This window comes from Grammomys surdaster, unplaced genomic scaffold, assembly GCF_004785775.1.
Source record: "Grammomys surdaster isolate TR1022 unplaced genomic scaffold, NIH_TR_1.0 125982, whole genome shotgun sequence".
Lineage (NCBI taxonomy): Eukaryota > Metazoa > Chordata > Mammalia > Rodentia > Muridae > Grammomys > Grammomys surdaster.
The window spans coordinates 4,037,788-4,048,759 of record NW_021620798.1 but is presented as its reverse complement, the minus strand read 5'-3'; the positions used below and the strand labels follow the sequence as shown (position 1 = coordinate 4,048,759).

At 41.0% G+C, this 10,972-nt stretch overlaps 1 protein-coding gene and 1 pseudogene across 1 annotated transcript; both read right to left on the bottom strand.

The window, feature by feature from the left end:
- Nucleotides 1–201: 201 nt before the first annotated feature.
- Nucleotides 202–307, bottom strand: LOC114609772 (annotated as a pseudogene).
- Nucleotides 308–5,725: 5,418 nt separating this feature from the next.
- LOC114609766 (melanoma-associated antigen 10-like) lies at nt 5,726–10,697 on the bottom strand. The gene is made up of 4 exons (XM_028754147.1): nt 10,550–10,697; nt 8,491–8,572; nt 7,641–7,711; nt 5,726–7,079 (listed from the first exon to the last, which is right to left on the bottom strand). The coding sequence occupies exon 4, from the start codon at nt 7,067–7,069 to the stop codon at nt 6,155–6,157; it is 915 nt and encodes a 304-aa protein (XP_028609980.1). The 5' UTR covers nt 7,070–7,079; nt 7,641–7,711; nt 8,491–8,572; nt 10,550–10,697; the 3' UTR covers nt 5,726–6,154.
- Between the last annotated feature and the right edge of the window lie 275 nt (nt 10,698–10,972).

Below are 10,972 nucleotides of genomic sequence, written 5' to 3'. Positions count from 1 at the left end.
TTTTATATCACATACATATATACAAACATACATACATACACACACACACACACACACACACACACACACATATATATATATATTCACTCACGAGCAAAAATCCAATTGCAGGATTAACTTAGATAACATTTAGTATGTATCTTTCAAAGTCTGGGCTACTTGGTTCTATAGAATATGGAAACACTGATCAGGTGCAAATAAGAAAAAAAACAGGTGACAGCAACTCTTTAACTATATGTATGCTGTTGGGTGAGAACCTCTTCCATTCTTAACAGGGAGTGCTAAACTTTTCTTTTTTGTACAATATAGATATATGATTCTTTGGTGATATTGGCAACTTGACAATGCTAAGAGAATCCCCTTATGGAGAAAATATAGAGAAAAGTATAAACATTTATTACTCAGATCAAAGGGTCAGGACTAAACAAACATTCATATTAATTGATCAGAAAAATTAAATCATACATACCAAGTAGAAGAAAGGAAATAAAATAAAAGCATCAAAAACCAATGTTGATAAAGTCAGAAATTAAAGAGATAAAAATAAAAATCAGGTTCACGAAACTAAAACCCTAGCCAGACAGGCAAAATTGAAGACCATTCACAGATTGTTAAGAAAAAAACACAAACAAATCAGGGAATATCACTATAAAACCTATTGCCATGAGCAGGATATATTTCAATACAGCATCCAAAAGTTCTTTGAGGCTTTTTATGTATCAGGCTATACACTATTTGGTGTGGATCTGGGTATGTTGGACTGATGTCTGTGATGCCATTTGTTTCTGCCTCTACAATACCTGACTTTCCTTAGAGACTGGTTACACATCATATGAGGTACAAAGCCTTTTGGGGTTCTTCCCATTGGGGTGGTGGTAAGCTTATACCTGGCTTAGGACTAAATGAAGTCATTCAGTCCCTTTGCCCTGGCCTTCACCATGTGGGCTTCTCTGAATTGTTTTCATCTTTATGGTAATGAATTGTAATTAAGCATTTGCATTCGATGAAGAAAATGAGGTATTCTATGAATTCAGTTACTCAGATATGAAGACTTTCCTTTGAAGCAAGGCCTGGTATCATGTCATGGTATCATGGTCATTCCTGTTCACTCTTCTGCAGGAACTAGCTTGGATTTTTCTATATTCTTTCCTATCAGAAGAAAACGGGGACTCTAGAGCAAATCTCAGGAAAGTGTCCTGACATTGTCCTCCAGAGATGCTAAGTCTAATATCTGTCCTTATTGAGATGAGAATATGTGGGGCAGTGGGCTATGAGAAAGCCAGAAAGCCTGGTAGAAATCTTTGAAGCCCCGGAGACCTCGGCCTGAAAAGGGTCAGCAGGACGGGAGGTTGCTTCAGATTACCAGGCCATATGGCCCTCTTAGCTTCCACTTCCCACAAAGAGACCCGTGACCCTTATCACGTAGGATAACACCTCCATGCAAATAAGGCATCCCCAAACCGTCAAGCCAAACCAATAGGGGTAACCTGTTCTTTCCCCCGAAACTGTATATGTTTCCCAGAGCTAAAAGTAAACTACTACTGCTGTGTGGTGCAAGGTCTCTTGCTGTCGTAGTGCTTTCGTGATCCCTCGCCAGTCGCGCATTTCAAAGAACAACTCTCTTCCCTCCTCTCTTCTCAGCGGGAAGAGCGAACTGAGAGAGCTGAAACACTTGTCTTCCGTGGGCTCTCACGAGCTACCCCCGGAAGGAGAGAACTAAAAGAGTTGATAACACTCTCTCCCTTTTGGAGACTGGGAGGCGTGCTTGTGCTGTGCCCTGGTTCACAGTTGTGCTCTCCTTCATTGCTGCTGCCGCCACCCCCGCCTCTGGGGGTTTTCAACCGACCGGAGACTGTCGTGGAGCACGAGCCCCGCCCGGCCGGCTGCCGAAGGCCCTGGGCCAGCTTGGCCGGCTCCTTCCATGCCCCCGACCCCAGAGTCTGTCCGCCCACCCCCACTGGCCCAGCCTGGAGCTGACGCCAGCCGCAGCCGACCCCGGTACCCTGCTGCGGTTCCATCAGCCGTTCTTCCGGGTCTTGTTTCGCACGCCAAAGGCCCATGATCCCTAGGCGCGAGCACTGCCCGACAAGAATATAGATCCTTGGCAAAACATCATTCACTGCCTAATATCACTGGATCCCGTAGAGTAGTAATGTGTGCCTGGGGTCCTATTGTCTTCATCTGTCTCTCCTACTTGTCTGTAGACGTTTGCCATAAGCAGAGGGACAGCCTCAGTCCTCCCTCTAAGACAACAGTTCTCACCCTGTGGGTTGTGACCCCTTAGGGGATCACATATTAAGTATCCTTCATATAAGATTTTTATAATACGTTTCATAATAATAGCAAAATTTCGGTTATGGAGTAGCAATGAAAATAACTTTACGGTTGGGGGTCACTACAGCAGGAGGAAATGTATTAAAGGATTGTAGCATTAGGAAGGTTGAGGACCACCATGCTAGAGCATGTCAGAAATGCTGCCTTTCAGTTTGTTTCACCTCATACTTGCTTGTGTCAATGACAGGGACTTCTTAGCATCTTCTATGCTCAAACTACACAGAAGGCAATGCTATTTGGGAATCATAACGTAACAATGTTCTTTTATGAGGAATACATGGAGCCTCATAGTCTAAATAATTACAATGTGTGTCAACATACAAAATTATATGAGGATTTCTTTCAACACATAATAGAGTTAAACTTGTGATGCTACAATATCCAGAAAACTGTACAGAAAGAAAATTCAATGACCTTGAGAAGGAGGCCAGCTGATAAAGGAATGTTTTCTTAAGAAAGAATTAAAATATATTTATACTTTTTAATTTTGCAGCAAAAATAATATATATAATCTATATATTATGAAATATGTGCAATTTTATTTAATGTCTCTGATATATAAATGTATACATGACATATATGATATACACATTATATATTATAAATTATATATAAATATATCATATATTTACATATAATATATTTTCTATATATTTCATATATTATTATATTTATAAATATACATAAGTATATATAATATATGTATATATGTATATATTATATTATCAAATATATGAATGTATATAAATATATACAATAACATATAGTTAATATATGATATATAAACTATATAAACTATATAATATATAATATGTACATATATTCTATATACTTATACATTTAATATATAAGAATATGTATTATATATTATGTATTATATATTTAATATATAATATATATTTTATATGCTGTAATATATATTTTAAATACATAATTACATATTATATGAGTATATTCAATATATATTATATATTAACATATTATAATTTTGTCATATTGTTAATATATATAATAAAATAAAATGTATATATATTATAATATATATTCTACTATAGATATAATTATATACACATATATATGTATATATGTAATATATATAATGTATATATGTGGTAAGCAGATAGCATATATTATACATAATAAGATATTTAATATATCATATATATTATTATATGTACAATATGTAATTTTAATATTGGTAAATAATATATATTAATATGTTATGTAATTACTATATAAACATATTAATATATATGAATATATTATGTGTATTACTTCCTGCTCAAGTAGTAGAGTGGTGGTTTTGATGGGGTAACTAGAGTATCTATAACTGTTACTTTTGTCCAAAACAAAGTGACTACTGTAGATTGTGAGACAGTATCTTTATGTATCTCTTAGGATTCTAAGATCAGATTTGCTACAAAATTCATGCATTCTTCTTTTAAATTTAATTTAATCTATGTTCAACATGACTACTCTTTCCCTGAACACTTCATCACATGCTCTGTGACAGTGATCACTGGAAGGGCAAAATAGTCTTTCTGGCCTCCAGAGGAGGCAAACAGGAACATCCAGCAAGACAAAGTTGCATACTGAAACGTGGTCTCCACCCAGCATTGTTACTAATTATCCAGGAATTAGAAGTATTCCCAAGGCTGGGAGCTGTGGTGCTATTCTTGTAGGAAGTGATAAAGCCTGTTCAAAGGGGCTGCTAGAATTTGTGTCCTGCATTTAAGGGCCCAGTACAGTTTCTTAATGAGGAAAATCATAGTAAAAAGTAGATGATTGTTACTTCTATTAGAATTTAATTCCAGCCCTTCTTCCCTGAGGCCATGCTGCTTACCCTGTTCATCAGGATATATCAAGAGAACATGTAGCCCAGTGGGGCACAATACAGCTTAGCAGCCACAGTGAAATTTCAGAAATAAAACTCATTAAATTCTCCCTCTTTTTGGACACATGTCAAACTTGATACAGGAAAACTCCTACAGTGTGAGTCCAGGATCAGCTTCTCACTTTTGTCCCTCCCAGAGGCTTTTCCAGTCAAAGCACTACCTTTTAATAGTTCACCAGCTACTTAAAATGAATACACTTAAAGAGGGCAAAATTACAGTGGTGAGAACTGAACTACAAAGGTATCTTAGGGTCCAGGCAAAGGATCAGAGGGTAAAAGTGCTAGCTGCTCTAGCCTGACATTTGGAGTTATATCCCTCCCAAACCACAGAAAGTGTGAGGTTCAACCTGGTGTAACTGAAATCCTAGCACACGTTTATCATGATGGGAGGTAGAGGAAGGAGAACTGGCCACAATCTCTCAGGACAGCTAGCCCAGACTAAGAAATGCAGCTGCAGAATCATGAGAGGTCCTGCTTCAACATCGAGGGAGGCAGGAAATAATGTGCAAACTGTCCTCTGCTGCCCATAAGTGTACAGTGGGATGCACTTATTGAGCCCACACAGATATACACATGTAATTATTTTAAAGTTTAATTTTACCTGGGGCTAGAAAGCTTGGCTAATCAATGCACTTGCTGGTCTTTTAATCAGTGGGGCAAAGTTTTGTTTATGGTACTCACAGGCTCACAAACATTCTAACTCTAATTCTAAAGGATCTGGCACCCACTTTTGGCCTCTCTAGGCATCAGGGACATAAATACTCCATTCACTTATATGCAAACAAAATACGCATAAGCCTAAGAAACATTTAAAGTGATCTTAGTAATCAACTTTGTGTCTCCCACCAAGGAGGTAAAGCCCTGTCTAGGAGCTCTAAGCCTCACTTTCCCATGATTGTCCCATATGTGTTAGGAACCTCCTGAAGAATACAGCAGTAAACCTTGAGTTCATTAAGCTGTAACTCCCATTCATGCCTCAGAATAAGATTCTTCTCTGAATATCTTAGTTCTGTGTTTTGATGTGAGAGGGCTACATACAGCCTTTCTGATTGAAGTGTTTCACTACTAAGTGACACTCTCAGGCTGATTCCTCTCTGCTGAAGTCCACTGGAAATGGCTGCTCATAGTTTTCCCTTCTCTCAGCCCTAAGTCAGTCACACCACCCAAAGCCCTGGCCTTAGCTACTTGCAGTTTAATTGCAATCACCTCCCATGCTGTCTTACCTTAAGGCACTGACACAGGACTTCTCAGGAGGGCCCGCCTTCTACAGTCTTTCTGTACTAGGGCTTGTGACCTAAAGGGAATCTCATGGTCTGGCTTCTGCTATGAACCAATTATCCAAGGGTAGAGAGGGATCTGGTTTCCCTTACATCCCACTTATAACACAGGACTTTGCAAAGATAAGGTCTCAGAAAAGGCTTTGGGAAGAGAGTTCCTTTAGTTTACTTTAGTTTTAATCTTAATTAGTTAACCAGAATGAGAGACTAAACATAGATGCACAAGAAACATTTAATTTTATTCTGTTCTTTATGTTAATGCCAGTATGTTTTTTGTTGTTTAGGAAATTCCAACTTTAATGGTGTTATATGGTGTGACATATTACAAATTAGAAAACATTCTTATTTGTTTTTAAGATAACAAAGTTCTCCTGACCTAAATCAACACAAGGCATTATTGATGTCATTTTTAATCTTAAAATTCTCAAGTAGATGAGCCTTATAGTAAAAGTTAACAACATTCTAAAATAATGAGCTTATGTCACCCAAACAGAACAATAAGAAAGGAATGAGTTACAATCTCTTTCCAATAGCTCTAATTTGGGGGTCTACCGCTTATTTTACTGTTCTGTCTGATGATAAACTGGTAGTGCATTACAGGTTGTGCTGGTCAGAGCAGTAATATCTATCATTTGCTGGGCTTTCTGGCCTAGGCCCTCTCTTGCTCTTCCCTCAAAGCCTCTGCATACCTCTCGGGATACGATGTAGGATCCTGCCTAACCATGTTGGCATAAAACTCCAGGATTTTCATCTTGGTAGTTTCAGCATACGCCCTTGGGCCCCACAGGAACTCAAATCGAGGAGGTTGGCTGTTGGGTACCTGCCTATATTCCACATACCCTTCCTCTACAAAATCTTCAGTGATGAGACTCCTGGGGTCCCCAAATATGTAATGATCAACTCCAGCATACATCCCTAGGTTATTCATTGCATACCAGAATACCTCCTCGCTGACACAATTGTTCTCTATAAAGATGATGCATAGGACAATTATAACCAGACCTGTCTTGGGTACACCTATAACTCCATGCAGCAAACCATCATAGGTGATCCCTAGAGCAGGGTAAAGAAAATAGGAGTGGATAAAAGGGTCCACTTCCAACATGTCAATGCCAAAAATCAGCTTCATGCACTCAGCGGCCTTACTAAAGATCACAGAATAGTGCTCCTCATAATCTCTCAATACCTTCTGCATCATTTCTTCCTTATTGGTTAACTCCATCCTTCGAAACTTAACGAGCAGGAATCTCACCAAATCAATTATCTTTTCATTTAGTCCACCCTCGGAAATGAACTCGGTATCAGGCATCCCTTCTAGAGGATTGCCAGATGATGCCTCTGCAGTAGAACCCATGTCAGTGGGAGGAGTGGAGGCTGTCTGAGCACGCTGGGGAGAGCTAGGTGCTCCTCCAGCAGACTCATCCCCTGAGATGGCGGCAATGGCTTCTACCTCCCCTGCCTCAGCTATGGGGCCCTGGTCATCCCTGGGGCCCCTTTCTTCGACTTGGGCCTGAGTCAGGATGTCGCAGAGGTTAAAGTTCTGGCCATTCTCAGTAGGTTCCATCTTGAATTTCCTTGGAAAGAGCAGGCAGGATACCGTGCAGGTTACAGGGATGAAGATTCAAAAGCTTGAGGAGAAAAGGAAAAATGTGAGGGGACTATCCAGGGGCAGCTACCCAAAAAGCCTGTTACAGGAATTTTCTTGGGTAGTACTCTCAGGTCAAAGGACTGTGGTACTGCATGCACCCCAAAACACTTGAAAGAGGGAAAGTCATGGCTTCTCCAGGTCCATCTTCTCTGAGGCAAATGCCAAGTAGTTCTGTGCCTCTGAGATACACTCAAAGGAAGTGAGGGTGCCTCACCTACTTATATCAGGTCCAGATCAAGTCAGTATGATGACATTTTGTTAAGATATAAGATCAGCCTGACCCAGGATAAATGTAAAGAAAGAGGTTTTTCCATATGACCCCCATATCCATATTCCTTAAAACAAGGGGTTTTGCTTTGTCAGACAAGGGGAACCAGAGGTGAGGGAAGGGAACCCATCCAAAGTGCCTAGGTTTTCCCACTACTTACAGGAGGGCAGGGAGGCTCTGAGCCTTTGTGCTGGCTGATAAGACTCCCTTGGCTCTTACCTTCGTACTGATGCACCAGATCCTTCCTCTGATGATTTGAGTCAAGGCCTTCAGCTCCTTTAGACTAATGGCTGGAAATAAGACAGGAAGTTCAAACTGACACCTTTGCAAAAGACTGCTGTAGAGAAAACGGTTCAGGAAAGACTTTTCTGGGGACCCATGTCCGTGCTCTAGGCTGGTGTTTCATCTAATCATCCTCTGATATCCTTACCTGGAACTTGCCTGGTCCTGGAAGCCCTGTAGTTAACCAAAGTCTCCCACTCTTATCACATTCCTCACCTCCCTGTGATCCTTAAAGCTCTCAGGAGAAGTGAGCCGGTAATAGTCTCATCTACCTCTGTGTGAGATCTCCAGTGATGAGCACATACATGACATGGGGTCATCTCTGCTAAATATGGGTTTCCAAAGACCACCTGAATTTCATCTCACCCCATCCTTGAGATTTCTCTTTTACCCCTGACCTTATTTTCTCCAAACTCTCATATCCTGTCAGAGACAGTTTAAGTAAACAAGGCACTTAAACCCCCTAAGCTATGACCCCAGGGCATATGCAGTCTGCAAAGTATTTTTCCTTGATTTCAGATATAATCCTCATAGGAGGTCTAGCTACTAAACACTTCTGCTCTCCATATGTAGCTCCCTCCTCTGAAATGACATTAATCCTAGGATCAAGGGCATCTTTTCCCAGGTAACATTCACCAGTAGACATGCAAACAAAAATAAACCCGTAACACTAGCCACCCATCCAGGGTTCTCCAGGCATCAGAAATGATCCATGTAGATTCTAGTTCCTTGTTAAGAGTAGATGTAGGGTCTTTTCAAATCTATACTTCTCACAGTGAGTGCTCACCTGGATTGTTGGAAGATATTAGACAATTCCCTCTGGTAGCTCTGTCTGTTGTTTGGTGATACCACACACTGTACAGGCTCACCTCCCTGCGGAGGAGAAGTGAAGACAAAGTTCATCTCAAGAACCCTGGGGTATTTGTCAAGACAGGCAGAATGAATTGGATCCCTCTTTTTTTCCTGGGGATTCTGAAGGTTTTCCAAGTATGATTTATAAGGCCCCTGCTGACCTTTAGACCCAGGCCCAGGCCAAACCTGACCTCAATCTAAACCCCTTAACAGGAAATGAGAGGTGACATCTTTGGTCCAAAGTCTTACACAGAACCAGTGTGGACTGTGGAGGATGGGGGAGCACTGGGAGGGCTCATTCTTGTCATACTCTGAGCACCAGGAACATTGATTGACACATGGCTCTGAGTTCCCTAAATCCCAAAAGCAAGTTACTTAAGATAGGAGAGGAGCACGTTCTCCACAAGTCAGCCTTGATTTGCATCAGTATGGTCAAAATTATACAATGTAGCTTTTTAAAATCTCAGCCTGTCTATCTCTGACAAGTTTTTCTAACTACTCCCAGCACCTATCTTGATGGACAGAAGCATGGGCCCCTCTTCTTTCTGGAGTCTCTTCTGTTCGTCCAGTTATTGGAGAGTATGTAAGTGTGTGGATACAACTTAATTCCTGCCAGCACACACCACTCTAATTATAACTTGAGTTCACTCTAGATCCCTGCTTCTCAACCTTCCTAGTACTGTGACTCATTACTATAGTTCTTCATGTTATGATACCATTTCATAAAATTATTTTTACTGTAACTTCATAATTGTAATTTTACTATAGTTACAATTCATAATGTAAGTATCTATATTTTCTTCTGGTCTAAGGTGACCCCTGTGACAGGGTCATATGACTCCCAAAAGAGTTTTGACCCACAGATTAAGAAACATTATTCTAAATGAACTGAGGCTCCTGCAGTCCACATTCTGGTGCAACACACACCCCAAAAGCAAAGTTCCCATCTAGTTTAAGGGGACCTCTAAATATTGCTTTTCTCTATTTGTGTACAGTGAGCACATGGTCAAAGGACTTTTTATTAAAATTGGATGCCCATTTGGTTCAGTGCTCACCATGGGGGTACAACTTTAATATTGTGGGACCCTAACTCTAAATTGGAATTTTCGAGTCCACTGTCCAGTCATTCTTTAATCCTGGACAAGAGCTTCTTCCTCATAATCTCAAAACTGTGCCTGTATAATTCTCAGGGACTGGCCTGCCGAACAATGACAAGAGGCTTGTGGGGCAAGGCCCCACTTGATATCATAGTAATCAAAGGGGTAAGACTACATTACTTGAGGCCCTTCAATCCTGAAAGAGGATTCCGGAGTCCACCCTCTATTCTCACCTGGACTCCTATAGCAGGGCGTGGTCATCTCCCTCCTCACAAAATGGCTCTGATTCCCCCCAAGTCTCCGGAAGCAAAAAGCATTGACGAGGAATTCCACCTTCCAGGAACCTCATAAAATGGCTCCGAGCCTTTGAAGTCACCGGAAGTAGAAGGCGCTGACTGGAACTACCACCCTTCCTGGACACTCACAAAATGGCTCTGAGCCTCCGAAGTCACCGGAAGTAGAAGGCGCTGACTTTCCCCCCTGCTGGACACTTACAAAATGGCTCTGAGCCTCTGACCGCCCAGGAAGTAGAAAGCACTGACTATAATTACCTCCTTCCTGAATACTCACAAAGTGGCTCTGAGCCTCAGAAGTCCCCAGAAGTAGAAAGCACTGACTATAATTCCCTGTCACAGGACACTCACTAAAAATAAATAAATTTTAAAAAAGGAAAAAAGAAAAAAGGAAAAAAAAAAGGTGCTGAGCCTCTTAAGTCCATGAAGTCCCTGGATGAAATTACTAACTAGAATCTCCCCTTTGAGGACACTCGCAGAATGTCTGAGTTGAATCTTTAAAGTTCCAGGATATAGAAGGTGCTAACTGGAATCACCTCTTCCAGGATATTTACAAAATGATTGAGTCCCCTAAGTCCCTGGATTAAGAAAGCACTACGTGTACTTACCCCTTCCAAGGACCCTCACAAAAGGGCTTGATTCCCCCACGTCTCTGGATTCAGAAAGCCTGGTGTGCCAGCTCTGAAATATGTGCCTGAAGAAGCAGAGCGTGCTGAGAGGACTTTACCCTTCCGAGAGCTTCTCAAAATGGCCCTGAGTCCCCAAACCGTCAGGATTTAACCGTAGAACACAGGGGAGGGGAACATTCCCACAAATCAGCATTAAGGAATCTTCTAGCCTCCAGGGACATCACTAAAGGTCTCTGAGTCATCCAAGTCCCCGGATGTAGATGCGGAAGTTTAGGCCCCCAAACATTGCCACAACTCCTCCCTGACTTTATGCAAGACCCTCAAAAGGACACAAGGTATCTTGGTTATTAAGATTTCTCTATCTAGAACCGCTTCTGAGATCTACTGCGAGCTTCCAC